Consider the following 11967-nt stretch of genomic DNA (forward strand, 5'->3'; position numbering starts at 1 on the left):
TCCTCCTCTATCTGGACATTATCCTTGTAACCAACAATCTCTACATACTGTTGACTGAATACTTCTGCGTTTTGCTGTTAGGATTATAATGGAAAAACACTGGGAAAAGGAAAAACATGTTATCTTTGTCTTTCTGGACTTAGAAAAAGCCTATGACAGCATACTGAGGTATAAACTTTGGGATTGCTTGAGAAGGAGAAACGTTCCAGTATCTCTCATCAGTAAAGTAAAAATGTTGTATAAACACTGCCAGAGCTGTGTAAGGATAGGAAATGGTTATTCCAACTGGTTTATAACAAGTAAAGGAGTGCAACAAGGCAGCACTTTGTCACCTCTACTATTTATCACAGTGATGGATAAGACAATGAAAAGAGTGAAGCAGCACAGCAAGAACAGTGCATTTAAGGCATTTGCATTTGTAGATGATGTGGTGATTTGGGGAGATAATGAGGAAGAAGTTCAGGAAGATTAATGCTTGGAATTGTCATTTTAAGGAATTTGAACTTTAAATCAGCCTTAAGAAAACAGTTGTCAACAGACAAAAGTCAGGAGCAAATATCACAGTAGACGGAGAGAAATTTCAGGAAGTTAACTACTTCCATTACCTCGGAAGTGTCCTGACTGAAGATAACCGATCAAATGCCGAAATTACAGAGTTCGAAGAGGAGCTGTCCTTTACTATCAGGTTAGAAGCCTTCTCTGGGACAGCCAGATTCCAATACTAGCCAAACTAGTACTTTATCAAGCTTACTTCTTGCCCACAACAACCTATAGCCTTGAAATTGGTATCATCACAGGCGGAGATAAAAGTAGACAGCATGTTGCAGAAATTAAATTCATCCGGACATCATCATCCTAAACCATCTCCAGTTTCCCGGGTGTGGTATATGAGCCTCCACCATCTCATCCTGTCCTTGTACCATTCATCCTCCACCAACTTGTCACAATCATGACCTCTCAGCAGTACATCGTTCTTAACTAAATCTATCCATTTCCTTCGTGGCCTTCCCATGGGTCATCTTCCTGCTACTTTTCTGTCAAATCCCTTCCTTGCAGTTCTGTTAACTGGCATCCTCTTCATGTGACCAAACCACTTCAGTCTTGATATCTGAATCTTATTGAGGAGAGAATCATCTATTCCTACTTCTTTTCTAATTTTATCATTCCTAATCTTGTCTTTCCTAGTTTTCTGGAAAATAGTGCGTAGAAATTTAATTTCAGTTGCCTGGAGTTTGGAATTATCTCTATTGGTCAATGTTGTGGTTTTGAGACTGTATGTAAGAATTGGTGTATAACAGGACTGGTACAATGTCATTTTTGTTTTTATAGGTATTTGCTCATCCCACAGCAGGTGTCTTACCTGGTGGTAAAATTTTGTTGCCTTACTGATTTGATTGTTCACCTCCTGTTTTGCTAGGTTGTCATTTGATAGAACGCTACCCAAGTATTTGAAAACTGGAATGCTGTCCAGTTAGGCTTCATTTAACATGACTATTGGTTGTGCTCCTTCCCCATACTCTTTCATCACCACCGTCTTGGTCTTACTGATGTTTAAACCATATTTCTTAAACTCCTCATTCCAGCTTTGCATTCTCTCTCCCAATTCCTCTTCTGAGTCACTCCAGATCACATCATCATCTGCAAATGTGAAGGCTTTGATGTCTCCACGTTCTTTCTAGATTCCATTACTACATCCATCACAATAATAATTAGAAGGGTTGACAACGAGCTGCCCTTGCTGCACTCCACTCTTTGTTTCAAACTAGTCCGACAAACCACGTATTACTTGAATACAACTTCTATTCACACTATACATTTTCACTTTGTCTATGAGGCTGTCTCGCACTTGAAGTTCTATCATGCATTGGCAAATTCTTTCCCTTGGTACACTGCTGTAGGCTTTCTCAATGTCCAAAAATATTAGAAATAAAGGCTTGTTCTTCTCCCAGTATTCTTCCATTAGCACCCTAATTGCAAATATAAGGTCTGTAGTTGACCTTCCTGGTCTGAAACTACACTGCTCTTCTTCCAAAATGGGTTCAGCAATATCTCTGATTCTGGTCTCTTATTCTTTCCAATATTTTCAGGAAATGAGACAGTAGTGTAATACCACGATAATTAGTACATTTTTGTTGGTTTCCTTTCTTGAACAGAGGTACAATGATGCCCATCTTCCAGTCCTCAGGAATAGTATTTTCCTCCCATATCCTGTTGAGCAGTCTGTAGAGCCATTGGATTCCTGGAATTCCCGCCGCTGGCCGCTTTCAGCATATCTGCACTTAGTTCATCTATGCCCACTGCCTTTCCTTTCTTCATGCTCTTGAGCACATTTTCAACCTCAAGCCATGTAATTGGTGGTTCAGTTGTGATTCCTCGTCTTGGCTCTCCTCTATCCGTTGTTATATTTTCTGCATCTTCATTCAGCAACTTTTCGAAATAGATCTTGAGTTCCTGTTTAATTTCTCCCTCTTTTTGTGCCAGAGTTCCATCATCACGTTCTATTGCTTTTATGGTCTCTTGATCCCTTTTGCTTGTTTTTCACTACTCTGTATAGCATTTCATATTTCCTCTTCCAGTTTGTCTGCAAACTCATTCCATTTCTTCTCTTTTTCTTCCCTTACAATGTTCTTTACAGCAAGTTTCTTGTTCCTGTATACTCCTTGGAGTCTTTGTATTTCTTGTTCATTGCGTTCTTGTCCCTGTTTTTGTTTTTCCTTGTCCAGCGCCTTCTTTATTTGGTTTCTTTCTTTCACCGCTGTTTTCACTCTACCATTCCAGCATGGTGTCTCCTTTGTTCTTTTGATGGAACTTGTAACTTCACATAGGTTTTTGGGTTCTCCCACAAAGATGTCTTTGGAAACTTTCCACTCTTCATTAACGTTGGTTACTTCACCCTTCGACAGACTCTGTTGAATCCTTAGTTTGTATTCTTCCTTTATTCGGACTTCTTGCAACTTCCAAGTTTTAACCCTTGGGTTTTCAAAGTAATTTTCTGGGTTTCATTAGTCTTATGTTTGAAGTCTACTACCAGCAATCTGTGGTCACTGTCCATGCTTTCACTAGGGATTACCTTTACATCTGTGATGTATCTACCACCATCTTTATTCGTGATTAAGTAGTCAATCAATGTTCTATACTGGCCATCCCAACTGTACCTTGTTACTCTGTGACTGTCTCTTTTTTTTGAAGAATGTACTTTTGATTGTAAGATCATTTCTTCTGCACAGATCTAATAGTTGTTCTCCTTATGGGTACCTTTGTCCAAATCCATGTGGACCAATGATGTTCTCGTACCCAAGTCTGTCTACCCCAAATTGCCCGTTTAGATCTCCAATAATGTTTTCCTCATTAACTGTATCTTCCAGGTCTTGCTGAAATTTCTCTTTGTCCTCCTCACTGCAGTCTGTCTATGAGACATACACTTGTATGACGGTGAACTTAGTGTTCTCCAGTTTCATGAATATTTTAATGATTCTATCACTTTTGTAGATAACTTCAGCTGTAGCATCAGTCTCTTCGTTAATTAAGATTCCAACACCATTTTTTGCTACCTTCTCCTGTCCACTCCAGTATAATTTGTATCCTCCACAAAGTGTCTTACTTCCAATCGCTTTCCATTTGGTCTCACTTAATCCCAATATTGATATTATTCTTGTATCGATCATGTCTAGGAGTTCTTCTACCATTCCATTTAATGACAGAATGTTCATAGTTCCAATTCGGTGTTTGAATCTCTTATTTATTTTGGGTTTCTTTCAGAACACTGTATATCATAAACCTTAGGGTCATCATACTTTACAATTATCTGAGAGGACGTGTCAGTCCGGTCTATAATCTTCTTTCCGAGGCTCTTTTTCTTACTGAAAGCGACTGTACTCAATGCTCTCTTGCTGACTTGCTAGGCCTAACGCATAAGAGGATTTTCTTTCAGGGTTTACTCCCTTAGCCTTTGAGGATGCCTTCCTCGTCCTACAAGGCAGTAGGTTCCATCTGTACACTCCCAGAATGATGGGTTGCCTCTTCCGCCATCTCCACCGTACCGAAGTCCATCTTCTCCGCAATCTTCACCTTTAACCCAGGGCAAGGGCTCTCCATATTTATGACCCCTGGAGAGAGGGTGTCCCAGTATTCTAAATCCCCCAGGAATTGGACAATGTTACAAAAAACTAGGAGAGATAAGGTCCGCAACGAGAGGATTCGCCAAGAGATTCAAATAAGAGACTTGTTACGTTATACCATATTCAGATCAAGATTGAAATGGTATGGCCATGTAATGAGAATGGATTCTTGCTCAATAGCTACGGAATGGTTGGAGAAAACCTTAGACGGCAAAAGACCCAGAGACAGGCCTCGAAAGAGATGGATCGATAATAACAATATTTTTGGTCCGTTATTGGACATTATAAATTTTCCAGTTAACTCATTCCTGGTTGCCAGTGTTTCACCCCAGTGTGCTAAACTGGGGCTCATCAGTTGGCAAATAGCACACCTACCAAGACACATGGCTCGTGCATACCATAGAGGCCACTGCGTAGGCTACTTGGAGCCACCGGCAGTAACAATGCACTATGGGAAACTTTGTCAAACAAGATCTAGAATATAGAGGAGTGGACTGGAACCAAGTACAGAAAGAAGAATGGTACTTGAATCGAATGAAGTGGTGAGTGCTCATACACTGCACCGGGCAAACTGTAGATGGTTAACTGATGATGATGACGCTGTTTTATCATAATTATTATCTGTTATGCTAGCCGTAAATTCTTTTAAAACTAGTCATGTATGTACTGAAACAAAGAGCATTATTCTTTTGAGATGCACTGCTATAGATACAGCATAATCTGTAAAGTGATAAATTTTGATGGCTCTAACTTTTTTATCTGAAAATGTTAAATATTTAATTAGGGTGCAGCACATCAGGTTAAACGTTTAGATTATTATGTTAGTAGAAAGTCTGATGACACACAACATGCATGTTGCTCTACCTGTTTGTAGCTGTTTACACTTAGTGTGGACTGATTTCATTTGAAATTCTGGCAAGGTAAGCATTCCCCGTTCATTACAGTTACTGCTTGCCAGTAATGTCAAGCATAACTTTGAACATAGAGTAAATTATTATACTTCTTTCCATTTCATTTGAGTAACTTTTGACCCTGACAGTAACACGTCTATAAATGTTGCTATTATTTAAAGTTTTTTAAAGTTACCAGACGGAATGAACAAGAATTAGTGGTGGTGGAGGGGATAAATCTCCCCTCCCTTTGAGCACTAGATGGCGTTTATTCGCACGACACGTCAGAAAGTCGTATGGTGTAATTGTCAGGGTTAATGTTTATTTTTTATTGTATTTTAACTGTCTGAAAAAAATGCAGTTACTGATTCACTGTCAGGTCTAGATATCGGCTCCCTAATATGGCCTTTCATTACCTGTTTAATCTGTGGAAATATTGATACAATTATTTGGGATTACATTATAGGAGATTTGGGTATTGACTGAACCTGACTTCAGATAGGCATTGTGAACAACCTGGGTTTGAAGCCTACTTGATGTTTTCACAGAAAGCAGTGCAACTTGATTTAGGAAACAGGGTAGTAGTATTTATATTTATGAAATATACCGAGTTAAAATGACATCCATATATCCGGCTACAGGAGTCAGCAGAGTGCAGATTATCCTCACAATTCCATTCGACATGCAAAGCAATTTGATGTGAGTGACGGAGCCTGATGTCATTCGATGGCTAGAGAACTAGCTAGACTACCTCTCATAAGCAGCCTACGAAGATCAGGAACTGAAATCGGGTGTCTGAGCTGTAGCCTGAAATTTCTAAAGAATCAATGTACCATTTAAAGCAGGACCTCTCAGTGTGCATGCACCAGTGCATTGCGCGGTGCATAGTGCAAAAGACGACTTCGCTTGGTTGACCAGAGCGCAGACACCAATTTGGAGCAATAGTGCTGTCTCTTTTTCCCGAACGCCTGCCTCGCTCGCTCCGTCTGTCACCCTCTTCCTCACTTGCTCCATAGCGCATCAAATCAGAACCGAGTTGAGCCAAGCTTAGCTGAGTCGTCCTGAGACGACGCACTGGTCCAAGCCGACTGGGACCGATACACAGTTCACAGGAACTCTGTGCCTCAGTTTGCACGCGTGAGATTTTGGGCGTTTGAGGGGCCCTGATTTAAAGAATGAGATGAGCTATGAAAAATAGGAAATGAGCCTTTTTAGACCTTGGAAACCTAATAAGTTACCCTATTGTTGCGAATGGACAAGAACAAGAGTAGACTAAGAAATGTCAAACACGAAAATGTAAGAGCGCCTGGTACAAAGAAATAGAAAGAATATCAGACTTGTATGAAATTACACAATTACCTCACACATTTCACCAACAGAGAACCCGAACCCCTGAGGTGATTTCAGCAGGGGTAAGCTAGAGGATACCATAGGCGTACAAGTACTTGGAATCTCACAACCATCATTCCCTAAAATGTATTCAAACATCATGAACTCCTGAACATATCTGCTTGTATCAAAAATTCACACCATACCAGAAAATGTCCCACGAAACTGAAATCTTTTGGCTTCCATATAGATCACATTTAAGTTACTAAGCAGATTGGTATGCTGGTAGGACATAGTATATATCGTACTGTCCACTGGTAGGTGCTTCCTTGCAACTGTGTTTGTTAGTACCTTCTGCTGCGTTGATTTCCATGGCTGAAGACAACTTATGCACATTGTGCGAAATTAAATTATTGTACTGTCCTGCCACCTGTAGTGAATAAGATTATTAAAAAATCATTCTAAACCCAATTTCAATTATGTAAGATGACAACAGTTCCCAGATTCAATTTGATTCCTGGAGCTACCAATCTTTAGCATGAGACACCTTATGGAAAAGAACTGGGAATATAGAAAGGATCTGGTCATGACTTTCATAGATATAGAAAAAGCATATATGATAATTTCCCCAGAGAGAGGTTTGTGAAGGTTAGAAAGAGACTCGGAATAGAAATGTTGGAAATGGTGCAGCAATGTACAACAACTGTGTTAGCAGGGTACTGACCCCAGCTGGAAAGACAGAATGGTTAAGGAAAATGACTGGACTAAGACAGGGGAGTGTGCTGTCACCTCTTTTGTTTATTATGGTCATGGACAAAATTATACAGGAAACAAGGGAAGCCTATGGAGATAAAGATACTGCTATTTGCAGAAGATAATGTGATCTGGGGAAAGAATAGCAAAGAAGTGCAACAATGACTAGATGTACTGAACGGAAGAATTGAGAAGTATGGCATGAAAATCAGTAGGCCTACAGAGAAAAGCAAGACTATGGTGATGTCGAGTGGGGAAAGGCAAGGAAAGGGCACTGTGAAAATTGGAAGTCAGAGTCCGGAAACTGTGGACAGCTTTAAATACCTAGGAAGTGAATTAATGCAAAATGCTAGGGTGGACATGGAGATTAGCAGGAGGGTACAGCAGGGAAATGCACTCTACCTAAGTGTAAGAAAACTTCAAAGAAGTACCAAGGAAAAGTAAAAAGATAACGTACAAAATATACTATGTACCCATACTGACTTATGCGCAGCTGAGACTTGGACTTGGACTAGCAGGCAAGAGAGTAGAATTCAAGCCAGTGAGATGAAATTCCTAAGAAGTAAAATACGAAAAACAGTGAGAAATGAAGATGTTAGGAAGTTGGGATAGGAAAGCTAAATGAGAGAGTTGAAAAGAATAAACTAAGGTGGTTTGGACATGTAAAGAGGATGGAGGAGAATAGAATTCTAAGACAGGCGCTGGAGGCAAGTGCGAGGGCAAGAGAACAAGAGGAAGACTTGAAACAACGTGGATTGAATCAGTGAAGAGCAGCCAAAGAAGATGAAATTTAGACTGGGACAAGATCGTGGAAGGAAAGAGGAAAACGGAGAAGTGTCATAAATACCCCGACCCAGCAGGAGCTGGATAAGGGGAAATGATGGTGGTGATCCTGGAGCTACCGTCTCTATTGTCCAGTATTTCGAATGTGAGGTAAACACAGTGCAATTCGAATAAACGGATTATTAAGAGACTGACAATAAAGAATAATTTATCATGCTTAGACTACAGTACCATCAGGAAAAATGGGCAATGTAACAATTATTAAGACGGGACGCTCCTTTAATTTTCGACAGTACCGTTCATTCTACTGCGCAACCATCACGACTACGCATTGCACAGGAAAGCCACAAGTAGTCTTAGGTCTTCACAAAACTGGCATTATACTTATATAGACTTCTGGAGGTTCGATCTCTAACAAGTACCGGTAGAAAAACTATTTACTTAACACAGACCTTCCCAGTTCTTTGGTTCTTCCAGGAGACGCAAGATATTATCATTCTCCCATTGTGCAGGTATTTTCTTCTCCATTCGACTGAATGACTAATCCCTTACAACTATCTTGCATAGTTATTTTGAAGTAACAATTTCTCTCAAGCTTTAATGAAGAATAGACATAAGGGGGGACAACTGCGCCAATACCTCGCCACTGACCATGTTACGGTACACTACTACATATAATACTACGAACTTGTGTTTATTCACACTTCGGTTTCCTCTCCGTCGATACTGTGAAAATAAAAATTAATAATTAACGTGGATTAAAACGTTTACAATGCAAATGCAGAAAGCCTTGCCATACAACAAGTTGTAATCACGGCCGACTTGATGCCTCGCTCTAGCTAGCTGACTAGCTCGTTACCAAAGTCGTTACCGGCATAGACAAACAGGTCACGCACTGTAATCGGAGTAGTTACACATCTACAAATCTCGACACGTGGCGCTGGAGGCTTACCTATTTGCGGCAGAAATGCACACTTACTTATGGAAAAGATATTGACATTAATTGCCGATTTATCCTAATTGAGAGGTATGGAGAATGTTGCATAGGTTAATGTTATTAAAATGATTAATCCTAAAGGTTACTTTCGTTGATATTTGTCAAAATAATGTCGTGAAATGAAACTACGGGGAGATGTGTAATCCAGCTGACGTTCTGATATTGAGAATGAATGACGATTTATATTAATTTAGGGAAAGAAGAAGTATGTTACATTGATTAATACTGTTAAATGATTAATCCTAAAGGCTTCTTTCGTTCATATTTGTCAAAATAACGTCCTGAAATTGAACTGCGAGGAGATGGAGTAGTCCAACTGACTTTCCTTAACTGTGAGAAATAATAGTAATCACATTTATTCTTCATAGTGTTTAGATACATCGCAGAACTTAGTACAACACTTTTGTCTTCTGAGTTTAATCTTGAGATTAAGGGTCGTCATTCAATTAGAGTCTTAAAATTCTTCAAGTGCTGCTATCAGGAAGGGGGCTGGACAAATCATAAAAGTCTTACCTCTTTCTGTATTCGGTGTATCGATAACATAAATATTTTGACTCAAAAATGCTTAAATTTTAATTTTAATATAGCTGTGGTTCGAACCTCACTGTCGTCAGCCCTGTAGATAGTCTTCCGTGGATTCCCATTTTCATACCAGGCTGTACCTTCATTAAGGCCACGGCCGATTCCTTCCAACTCCTTTCCCACCGTCGCCACAAGGCCTATCTCTGGCAGTGCGACGTAAAACAAATTGCAAATATATATATTTAATACAAATTCAGTGAGAGAAAAGTGTTTTGAATAAATACATTGTAAACTGTTCACTGCAGAGCTAACAATTCATACGTTAGCCTTACAGTCGTAACGGTAATGAATTCTAATTGTCAGTGTTTAAAATGTTAAAGTTCACATTATAAAAATGCGTTGTGATGCTGTCATGTGGCAAAAATGACTCCATCTAAAGGATTATTCAATGAAAAAAAATTAGGAGTAATAAATACTCGATTGGCGTGATTAGCTGCCACCCCCGAATTCCCGGGTTCGATTCCCGGCGCTGTCACGAAATTTGAAATCAATCAATCACTACTGATCTGCATTTAGGTCAGTCGCCCAGGTGGCAGATTCCCTATCTGTTGCTTTCCTAACCTTTTTCTAAATGATTTCAAAGAAATTGGAAATTTATTTAACGTCTCCCTTGGTAAGTTATTCCAATCCCTAAATCCCCTTCCTATAAATCAATATTTGCCCCAGTTTGTCCTCTCGAATTCCAACTTTATCTTCATATTGTGATCTTTCCTACTTTTATAAACGCCACTCAAACTTATTCGTCTACTAATGTCATTCCACGCCATCTCTCCGCTGACAGCTCGGAACATACCACTTTTATTTTAATACTAGCAAGATACCCGTGCTTCGCTACGGTATTATACTGAAATTTATAATTGAATGCTTATTGTTTTAGATATATAATCCGCCGAAATTCGCGATCTGACTCGTTTTCGGCGAGAATACACCAAAATTCCCGATCTGACTCGTTTCTATTAGATTACGGCATGTTTCCTGCCATTTTTCAATCTTCCTTTCCAGCAATCGATTTCGTACTTCCCGGGCTAGGCTCAGGTATTCCTCCCGGTCAGTTGGGTCACTAAATCTTTGCCATATTTTCCTATAATCATTTCTAATATGGATAAAATCCTTCAGGAGAACCGGCGTGGTGTCATATTGGGTGCCTTGGCGGCACTAAACCCGCGGCCGGACTGCATTCTTAGTCATTACCAGTCCAGGAGCCGTTTCCAGCGCACAACTGACGACGGTCCGGAACGTCATCATCATCATTATTATTATTATTATTATATTATTATCATTACTATTATGTGTTGCTGTAATGGCTGATGACAGGGAAAACCGGAGTATCCGGAGAAAAACCTGTCCCGCCTCCGTTTTGTCCAGCACGAATGACACATGTAGTGACCGGGATTTGAACCACGGAACCCAGCTGTGAGAGGCCGGCGCGTTGCCGCCTGAGCAACGGATGATCCTTATAAGTACATTAAGAACAGTAAAATCAATTGGTCTCACCTCCTTCTACACCCCACCACCGTTAAGTTTATTTACCGCCACCCACTCCCCCCCCACCAAAAAAAATTAAAAGAAGGCTTGTTTCTTTATGATTAAAGGAGATTCCAGACACCAACGTTCACGTCTATTACCTTCAGTTTTGAGATATAAGTATCCCCATAAAAATAATTTATTTTTTCATTTCATTTCACACTACTCCCCAACCCCCCACTAAGTGAATATTCCCGCAAAAAATACTTGTTTCTTTAATAGTAAAGGATCTTCTAAATACCAATATCACGACTCTAACTTCTTCAGTTTTTTATTTATGTGTCCTCATGAAAGGAATTCAACTCCTTTACACTCTCGCCCTCCAAGATGGTTTCCTCCCAAAAACGCGTTTTTCTTTGTTTTTAAAGGAGATCCAAATACGAATTTTCACGCCTGTAACAGCTTTAATTTTTATTAGATGTATGTATTCTCATACAATTAAGTCAATTAAATTTTCAATCATTTCACCACCCCCCACCCCCTTCATTCGATTTTCCGAGAATACGTGTTTCTTTATTTTTAAAACAGATTGCAAGTATCAAATTTCACGTCTGTAACATCTTCATTTTTGAGATATCAGTAGCCTAATTAAAAGAATTCAACACCATTTTCAATTACATTTACCCCTCCCCTCCGCCCAAGTGGCATTTCCGAAAACTAAAAATACACGTTTATGTTTAATAGAGATAAAAATACCATTTTTAACTTCTGTAACATGCTAGGTTTTTTAGATATACTGTAAAAATTCTCATTTTAAAATTTCTCCCTTTTGAGTTCCCCTTAAGTGGAGTTTCCAAAAACAAATCACCTATGTTTCTTTACATTTACAGGAGATTCCAAACACCCACTTTTTACGTCTGTAACATTTTACGTTTCCAAGATATTCTGTAGATATAGTCTTTCAAAAAATTCACCCCAGTTTGTCACTCCTGTTTAACCGCCATTAATTGGATTTTCCAAAAATTAAAAAATACGTGTTTCTTTATTTATA

General features: G+C 39.3%; 1 protein-coding gene across 3 annotated transcripts in view; it reads right to left on the minus strand.

Annotated features, from left to right (window-relative positions):
* Positions 1-8703, minus strand: part of LOC136875367 (cyclin N-terminal domain-containing protein 1) — a 265579-nt gene extending 256876 nt beyond the window's left edge. Inside the window, exon 1 of one of the 3 annotated variants that reach the window (XM_067148918.2) lies at positions 8326-8703. In XM_067148918.2, the coding sequence (XP_067005019.2) occupies positions 8326-8401 (76 nt within the window). In that variant the 5' untranslated portion in view covers positions 8402-8703. Of the gene's footprint in view, positions 1-8314 lie in introns of all 3 variants that reach the window. The other 2 variants (XM_067148920.2, XM_067148922.2) reach the window with 2 other exon arrangements.
* Positions 8704-11967: the final 3264 nt, after the last annotated feature.

This window comes from Anabrus simplex, chromosome 6 (genome assembly GCF_040414725.1).
Source record: "Anabrus simplex isolate iqAnaSimp1 chromosome 6, ASM4041472v1, whole genome shotgun sequence".
NCBI classification, from domain to species: domain Eukaryota; kingdom Metazoa; phylum Arthropoda; class Insecta; order Orthoptera; family Tettigoniidae; genus Anabrus; species Anabrus simplex.